Source organism: Mobula birostris, chromosome 14 (genome assembly GCF_030028105.1).
Source record: "Mobula birostris isolate sMobBir1 chromosome 14, sMobBir1.hap1, whole genome shotgun sequence".
Lineage (NCBI taxonomy): Eukaryota > Metazoa > Chordata > Chondrichthyes > Myliobatiformes > Myliobatidae > Mobula > Mobula birostris.
This window is the reverse complement of record NC_092383.1, coordinates 35,218,690-35,227,964: the sequence shown is the minus strand read 5'-3', so window position 1 is coordinate 35,227,964 and position 9,275 is coordinate 35,218,690. Positions and strand designations below refer to the sequence as shown.

The following is a 9,275-nucleotide window of genomic DNA, read 5'->3' as shown; positions in this document are numbered from 1 at the left end:
TTCCTATTTTTGAAAAAAAAATTGGAGTGCATTAAATTGTGAATTCTACATTTAAAAACCCTAGCAAGACCCAAACATGCAATTTGCATATGTCAAAAAAAAAAGTTTTTTTTCAAACTGCTTTGCTTTGACTTTCTGAACAGGAAGTGTTTTTAGTCTCCTGAACTGAGAGGCAGTCACAACTATGACTTGTGGTTGTCTTTGAGATATTGAATGCAAATAAGTTCCCACCCTCTGCCCCCGCATGGATTTTGCAAACCAATAGTAGTCAAATGCAAAGGGGTGATGGACAAACTTGTTGAGCTAAGTGCAAGATTTTCTTTTTGAACATTGCTATTAATTAATTGTTTTGCAATGTAGCGAACTGCTCAGAGTCTGCAAGGCCTTTGCTGAGGAGACAGGCATGTTTGGATCTTTGCTGCAAGACCGAGAAACAGGAAATCTCTGTTAGAGCGGCTGAGGCAGCAGAAAACGTCCAGGACATAGCTGTTTCGACAGCGGTGGAAGACTCGGTGGGTAAGGCAGTTCACAAAGTGATGGCAGAGCTTCGCACCGCAGCAGAGTCACAGGAACTTCCCACTCCGTCAGTACTCCCACAACTGCCTGGAAATCAAGAGGTGATCACGAGCCAACATATCAACGGGCACACCGATGCTGCCTCTGTTGACAACCACAACTTAAACGCCACTGCTCGCAAACATGAAATGGAAAGGGAAGCAGTTTCTTCACCCGAGGACTTGGAAGGAGTCTCATCTTTAGAAGGCCAAAGACAGCTTCCAGCTGACAGAGTGGTGGAAGGAAAGGCATTGGAACTCTCATCTTGTGTTCCCACCTCTCGGCTAAAGGGTCCCGGCCATGGTAAAATGGAGGCATCATCAACTGAAGACATTGCAATGCTACCCAAAGGAAAAGCCCTTGGAACTGTGTCCAGTAAGAATTGGGCTACGTCAAGACCCAAAAATGACTTACAGCTGAAGCCAGAGGATGATGTGTCATCAATTAGGAAGCTGGATGTAAAGACAACAGTGAAGAAAGGACCTCCTGTAGCTCCCAAGCCAGCATGGTCCCAACAAAGCCTGAAAGCTTTAAAGAGCAGGGTTCAGGCCAGTGGCGCTACCAAGGAAAGCAACAATGAGAGAGCCCTTGCCTCGACTGGGTCATTCACTCCACGAGTCAAAACCATAAAAGACAAGATCTTCTCCTTTGAAACTTTCTCCAGTTCAGATACACCAGACAAAGAAAACAGAAACAATGCTCATTCACTGCTGACCTCGGGTAAAGTCCTGGAAAGGACTGCCTCAGCCCCAAGTGGTGAACAAGGGTCAAAAGTAAAGTTGATATCTTCAGGTACCTCAAAGCAGCCTCCTGATAATGGGACTGTGGGGCCTGTATCTCAGGCTCTGGTGAACGAGCTGACCCCAGTAGCGCAAGCCACCAATATCTCCCCTGGTCCAAGAAGATGTTATAGTGCCAGTAGCGAATCATCCGCCTCATTGCCTGGCTCTCCAGTGACACCAACACAGCCCGTGAAATCGCCGGGGCTGCGGACTAGAAGCTTTCCTCTGGCCGCCAGTACCACCTATGAGTCTTGCCACGTAAAATCTTTGAGAGAAGGACAGTTCTCGGCCAGCAGCGACAAACTGCATACCGTCAGCAACCAACTGTCACGTGCCCTGATGAGAAGTATACTCGCCCTCCCCCTGTCACCGGTATCTTTGTGTGGAAGTCCTTGGAACTCGCACCCCTCCACTCCATCCGAGGACCTGTTGTTGGCGGAGAAGTCTCCGTTGTCTTCGCCAACAGTGAACAATCAGTTGGAGAAAGGCTTCTCTCTCAGGTAGGATGAGATGCAATGTTCATTCTTTGACATAAAATGACAGCTGCCTTCTACTGGCCCATCCATGGGTAGTTTGCCCACGAGTAGCACAGGGCTGATGTACCAACCTGAAGTTCCCTTCCTCCCTGAGAGTAATCAGCAAATAGTTACCACAGTCAGCTCTTCCTGCCTACTGAGCAGTGCAATGAAGCTTTCATTTTTACAAATGGGAAAAGATTTACAGGAAGTATTTTAGTCCTTTTTTACTTTTTAAATTAGATGACTGTAATCTCAATTCTCATTGTGGCCACATCCAAATTGACGTTCCAATATGTTGGTCCATGACCTCATCTTGTGCCAAGATGAGGCCACCCTCAACGTAGAGGAACAACACCTAATACTCCATCTGGGTACCCACTAACCTGATGGCATGAATATCAGTCTCTCCTTCTAGTTACCAAATTTCACCCCTCCCTCCTTCTATTCCTCACTCTGACCTTTCACTTCTTCTCACCATCTTTCCCCTGGGCCCTGCTCTCCTTCCCTCTCTCCTATGGTCCACTGTCCTCTCCTATCAGGTTCTTTCTTCTCCAGCCCTTGACCTTTCCCATCTACCTGGATTCACCGATCAGCTTCCAGTGAACCTCTTTCCCCTCACCCCACCTTTTAATTCTGTCTGCTTCCCCCTTCCTCCTCAGTCCTGACGAAGGGTTACAGCCCAAAGCATTGTCTGTTTGCTCTTTTCCATGGATGCTGCTTGACCTGCTGAGTTCCTCCTGTGCTTTGTGTCTGCTGCATGCACCACTTATGCCAGCAACTTGTTCCACACTCTCATGACCCAGTAAGTGAAGAAATTTCCCTTCATAAACAAGAGAAAATCTGCCAATGCTGGAAATCTTGGTTTGTCTTGTGTTTCTGTGATATCGTTCTGGAGGAACAAATTGTATCATTTCTTAATGCATGCATTACTAAATGACAATAAAAGAGGACTGCATGTCCTCATAATCTAAATCTGATCGCTGGTGGCTAAGTCATGTTCCCAGAAAGGAAACATGGCTGCATTTCCCTTTATGCACTCCTTAAATATTCCACCTTTCACCCTTAACCCATGACACCTAGCTGTAGTCCCATCCAACCTCAGTGGAAAAGACTGCTTGCATTTACCCTACCTATACCCCTTATAACTTAAGAAGGTGTAATGTTGCTGAATTTTCCCTTTCCTATTCCATGACTAATGCAGAAATTCCCTCAGTACCTATGACCAACTCTCTAGTAAATTGTCCAGAATTCTCTCCTTGATATCTTGGTTCCAAGCGTATTTTAATGGCTGTCCCCCTTCAAAAAATGACTCTCCCTGACCTCCTCTGTTGAAATATTTCAGAATTTTAAATCTGGGACATCTTCTTAACTTTTTCCTTGATTATAGAGATGAAGGTTTGGTTATATCTGTCATTCTCTGACAGATATAACCACACAACTTCAGTATTATCCTTACCTTTAGTTTCACACCTTTTTAACATGGCACGCAGAGCTTCACACATTGCTTGAGCGCAGTCTAAACAAAGTTCACAAATACTTCAACATAACATCTCTACTGGTCACTTCTATACCCATGGAAATAAAACTGACTGCTTGCTTTGCTTTATTGATTTATCCATTTATTTTCATATTTGATCAGGTAATATTTATAATCTGGAACTCCTTGATTGGCTAGCCTTTCTGATTCCAATTTTTTCAGATGGCATGTGGCCTTATTTTACTTTCCAAGAATAGCTAATTAAATAAAGTAAGTGATTCAGTACACCTTTTTTGTTAAATAACTTTGTAAAGTAGTAGCAGTTGGGCTTAACTTTCACACCACAAAGTATTATGAGTATTAAGGTCAAAGCACTAAGTGACATGAAAAACCATTTGGTGTTCTCCCGGCGTATGTGATGCATAAACTCTTCTCGGGCTTCCAGACGGGCACAGGTGTTGATTTTAACTAACATCTGCATCAGGGATGATGCTTGGGCACGTCTAGTCCGGTGGTATTTATACCCTTGTCATCCATCCCTCCTGATTGGTTAGTTCTCAATCAATCAGTTTCCGCTGTCCCACCTAGCTTATAATCGTATTTCAGTTCTTACTTAGAGCAAGAGCTTCTTTGTTAAAATTCTAAGTGATATGATTTTAAGTATTGTTTGAGGGATAAACAAAGAGGGATCAGGTGTCGAGACCAAGAATGGATCAACTATGACCTTACTGAGTGGGCGGACAGCTTGTGAAACCAATGAACACATATATCCCTGCTGCTAATTCTAATCAGAGCATATCAGTACAGCTCCCCTGCTTTCTTTGAAAAATGCCATGGCACCTCTTATATGCAACGGAAAATATAAGTTGGGTTAACATCTCATTTAAACGTTCTCGCTTGCTAAAAGTCCAGAATGGTAACTGAGATGACAGGCTCAGTTCTGTGTGTACAACATGAATCCATATCATTGAGTCAAGGCTGGCAGGGAAATAAATGGTAATTTCACATCTAAATAGTTGCTCAGATCATATGCTTACACAAGAGGGTGGCCACTCAGTTTAAGCCCGTGGGTTTAATGAGTTTTTCATACACGTGGTCCACAGGCCAAGAATGTCAATGTATTCACAACACTATTCGCATACTAGAAAACTCACTGACTTGGGAAGTTTATAATATGCATTAATTGGTCCTCAGCAGGACTTTTACTGGGATTTATTATCACCGAGGTCAATGGTAGCAGGTTACTGCTACATGAACCCTGTAAAATGGAGGAGTTGATGACATTTGCAACCTATAATACGAATGAATCAATCTTCAAGGAGCCTGTAATATCACTATCACGAGATGCTGGAAACCCAAAGCAACACTTACAAAATGTCGACTGTTTATTCATTTCCATAGATGCTGCCCGACCTGCTGAGTTCCTTCAGCATTTTGTGTGGGTGTTGCTTTGTCATATCACTACGATAGTGCTGTGATATGGGTGACTGGTACTGTGTGCGACTCTGTAATCTGAATAGTTTGAGAATGGCTGGTTTACTTACAGACAGAAATATAAGTTATTGGTCTTCAGTTAAAAGAGAAAACTTAAATAAGTTACATTTGTATGTGAAACACAAGAAATGAACAAATCCACCATCAAGTAATTCACTTAACTTGTGCCCTAGACCTTATTATTTTTTAGATTCAATTATAAGTGCACTCCATCCTGATGGAACTTATCCCTTCCCTCCTATATGAGTTGAAATTTAATGCCATCTTTATTTTTGTGACTTTTGTTTTACTCGCTATTTCATCGGAGAGGTTGCATTAAGTTTTTTGCACCCACAAATATTCATGGGAATAACAGAGTATGTTCTGCTCTAGTCTTGCAGAGTTGAGAGACTGCACTATTAATCTGGCAGAGGAAAACCAGAAGGACGATGATAGAAAAGAAGATGGAAAGAAAGAGCGCAGCTCATCGTTATCTTCCTGTGTCTCTGCACAGTCTGTTATATCCTTGATTCCTGCAGAAGAGCTGGAGAAGCTGATAGCAGAAGTAAAGAGTCTGGATGAGGAAACCTTAAAGGTTAGAACATAAATGCATGGCACGAAATTAACACCGACCATAGGATAATGTCTCTTTAAGAATAAGTATTAAAGGGCTTTTGGAAACATACATGAGAATCTTTAACTTCAAGGTTCAATTTAGAGGCTCCACATGTTCGATTATTCTTATTGTTTTGATTGTGGTGAAATTCATCTGCACATCTGGCACTGTATCCCTGCCTCCTCAGCAACAGGCTTACAAAGTTTCTTTTACACTGTGATATGTTAACATGAGTGTCCCTGCAGATTTATATTCTGTGCAAAGTGTATTACGGTGATTTACTGGAGAGACTTGGGAAATCGGAGCAGAAATCACAAGAATGGTCCAAGCATGTTGCTGACATGTACCCACTCTGTGGATAAGGCTCTACATTTGCAGCAGGATCACTTACAGTTCTGTGCAAAGGTCTTGGGTGCATATATATAGATAGGGTGCCTAGGACTATTGCATGGTACTGTATTTGTCAACATGCGAGAGCAAAGGAGGTTGGGAATGGTGAGGGTGGAACACCGCGGGGTGTGGGAGGTGTGGGACAGGTGGTAGAGAAGGAGTGCCAGGGATGGGGGGGGGCTGGGTGGTGCGGGAGCAGACACACTCAGCCCTGAGACACCAGGCAAGGCCATATGTTTCCAAGCGTTTCCGACTCTCTCCCCTCTCTCCCCCCCTTTTCCCAACCATGATTCCCCTCTCCCTGCCCTCTTCCCACTCTCAGTCCACAATAGCGACCCACATCAGAATCAGGTTTATCATCACCCACATATGTCATGAAATTTTTTTGTGTGGCAGCCGTATAGTGCAATGCATTAAATTACTATAGTACTGTGCAAAAGTTTTAGGCTCCCTAGCTACATATATGTCTAAAGCTTGCACAGTACTGTACATACTGTTAGAATGATTTCCCAAATGGCCTTGTGATTGCTCATGTGGATCATGAAACCTCCTCATTATTTTACAAACAAATGATTTTAACAACTCCAGCAAAAAACTGGTAAGCCATGGGAAACGGAATGATCATATTCCACACAGAACGTCTCCATGTTGTCCTTACTTTTTAATGTTAAAGCACTTGCTAATCGATCAAGATTGTGTCCTTTCACCATTCTCCAGTCTGCTGTCAGCTGTGAAAATGCAGGAAATCAGCTTTTCCTTGATCAAACAGGAATATAAAATCTACAAACTTAAATCATATTTGTGTGGAGCACTGATTCCCTGCTGATCTGACCATTAATGAGGCTCAGTGTCTGGTGTGGAGACTTCAAATAATTAGGCCAAAATGTTTTGATTAGCTGTCAAATTTTCTTCAAACAAAATTGTTTTTTCAGCAAAAGGAAACGGTAAATGGGGTCAAATTATGAACAGCATGAGAGAAAAGTAACTGTTTTACTTGTATAGCAACTGAAATTAATTACGTTATGCTGCAGACATTTACAGGCAAAGAATTACCTTTGTAATGTAGTGGTTGTTACGGTCAACTCTCTGGACATGTCTCAGGCAATGAGATGCTGCTGATCTAGATAACCTCCAGATGACATGTCCCCACCTCATCAACACACGCCTTAATCTTGAGGCACATCAATAAAAGAGTTGTTTCCCTGTTTTAACAAACTCTGAACTCTATAGGTGCATCCCCTCCCATACAGACAGTTTTCCTTACACAACCATAGGTGCCTCTCACTTTGTGGATGAGCCTGTTAATTCAATGATCCATTGAAAACTACATTCCACTGACATTTTCCTGTTACCCTATAATGGTTTCCATTCACTTCACAGACATCTTCCCCAACTCAACAGATCCGTCTTTGCCACTTACATCCTATCTCCTCTCAGCATCCTGACCATTGTCCACATCCCCATCATCATTCAAATGATTAATGTGCTGATACTCCCTTTAAGCTGCAGATGCTTCCCTCCTCCTGTAGGCTCTTTCTTCTCATCCTAGTTGTTTTCCCCTTGCCCTCCCTGTGTCCCCTTCACCCTGCAGAGAGCTCTACACACTCTGCAAACAATAGAGACAGACCTCATTATACCGTTAGTCCTTTATCTCCTCACCATTGACACCGCACTGATCTGACCCACACCTTCCCTAGCTATTCAGCCGACAGGACCCAACCCTCATATTATGAGCCTGCTCTATGCAGCCACTGGTGCTGCCCCGTCCTATTGAAGTGTCTCCCTTCTTGTTTAGACCTCAGGCTACAGATGCTCCATTTGTCCAACAAGTTCTTTCCTCCACACCTGCAGACACCTCCCTTCTTAGCATCAGCCACCCTACAGACATTGCCACTTATTCTGTAAACCCCACCCTGCTCCTGCAAATTCATCCCCTCACTGCTCAGAAACTTTTCTAACAAGTTGAGTCAAGTTGAGTTTATTGTCCTGTGCACAAGAGGAAAAAAAAACTTGCAGCATCATCACAGGCACTTAGGTAGAGATAACACTCAGAAAATAAATTTTATAAGAAGTGAATAGAATAATAAATTCTGTCCTTGGGAATCCTCATCCAGAATTCCCTAAAGGTTAGCTTCCAGGTGGTGAAGAAGGCAAATGCCATGTTAGCGTTTATTTTGAGAGGATTAAAATACAAAAGCAAGGATATAATCCTGAGGCATTATAATGCATTGGCCAGACCGCACTACGAGTACTATGAGCAGTTTTGGGCCTCTTATCTAAGGTGTGCTGGAATTGGAGAGGGTCCTGAGGAGGTTCACAAGAATGAAAGGGTTAATATATGAGGAGTGTTTGATGGATCTGGACCTGTACTTGCTGGAGTTTAGAAGAATGATGGAGATCTCATTGAAGCCTATTGGATATTGAAAGGCCTAGATAGAGTGAAAGAGGAGAGGATATTTCCTATAAGGTGTGAGTCTAGGATCAGAGGGCACAGCATCAGAATGCAAGGACGTCCCTTAAGAAAAGAAATGATGAAGAATTTCTTTAGCCAGAGGGTGGTGAATGTGTGGAATTCATTGTGAAGGCCAAGTCATTGGATATATTTAAAGTGGAAGTTGATAAGTTCTTAATTAGTCAGGGCATCAAAAAGGTTATGGGGAGAAGACGTTAGCACAGGGTTGAAAGGGATAATAAATTGACTATGATGGAATGGCAGAGCAGGCTCGAATGGCCGAATTTTGTGGCCACATCTTATGGTCTAATAACGGGCTGACCAATCAGTATAGAAAGGAAATGAAATTCCTTCATCAGTGGGATAGTGAATCTGAAATCTCTACCAACATGTGGAAGGTCATTTACAGAATATATTCAAGACAGAGAATAGAATCAGGTGAAATGGGGCAAAAACAGGAAAACAGCAGCCAGGTGCAAGATGTGCCATGATATTATGAGATGGCGGAATAGCACAAGGGGCCAAACGACCTCTTCCTGCTTCAATCTGAATTCTTCCTTCAGTCTACAAATGCTGCTCTCACCTTGCAGATACCACCATGATCCTGCAGACATCTCCCGACTGTTCATGTGCTTTCCATTCAGTACAGATGCTCCTCTCAACTGCAACGCTCCCAGCACCTTCTTCCAGACCCTGCAGATGCTCTTCATCTGCTAAAGATAGTACAGACCCAGATACCGCACTTCGTTCTATAGACTCTTTCCGCTCTGCTCACAGATGTTGTCTCCTCACACTCCTCGTTAATCAAGGGTGCATTGGAAGGATAAGCTTTCTGCTTACCCTTCAGCCATACTCCTCAAACTAAAGATGTGGGTCCCTTCCTATAAGTCATGTCAAGTGGAATTTATTGTCATCTACACAAGTACAGTGAGATACGGTAACAATGAAAAACTTGTTTGCAGCATCATCATCACAGGCACATCAATACGGGCAACAGACAGAACATAAATTA

At 43.0% G+C, this 9,275-nt stretch overlaps 1 protein-coding gene across 2 annotated transcripts in view; it reads left to right on the top strand.

Moving 5' to 3' along the window:
• il16 (interleukin 16) overlaps positions 1 to 9,275 on the top strand; it is an 86,439-nt gene that overhangs the window by 66,477 nt on the left and 10,687 nt on the right. For both annotated transcript variants that reach the window (XM_072278350.1, XM_072278351.1), the window contains 2 exons: positions 361 to 1,837; positions 5,199 to 5,400. In XM_072278350.1, coding sequence (XP_072134451.1) covers positions 361 to 1,837; positions 5,199 to 5,400 — 1,679 coding nt within the window. The remainder of the gene's footprint in view (positions 1 to 360; positions 1,838 to 5,198; positions 5,401 to 9,275) is intronic.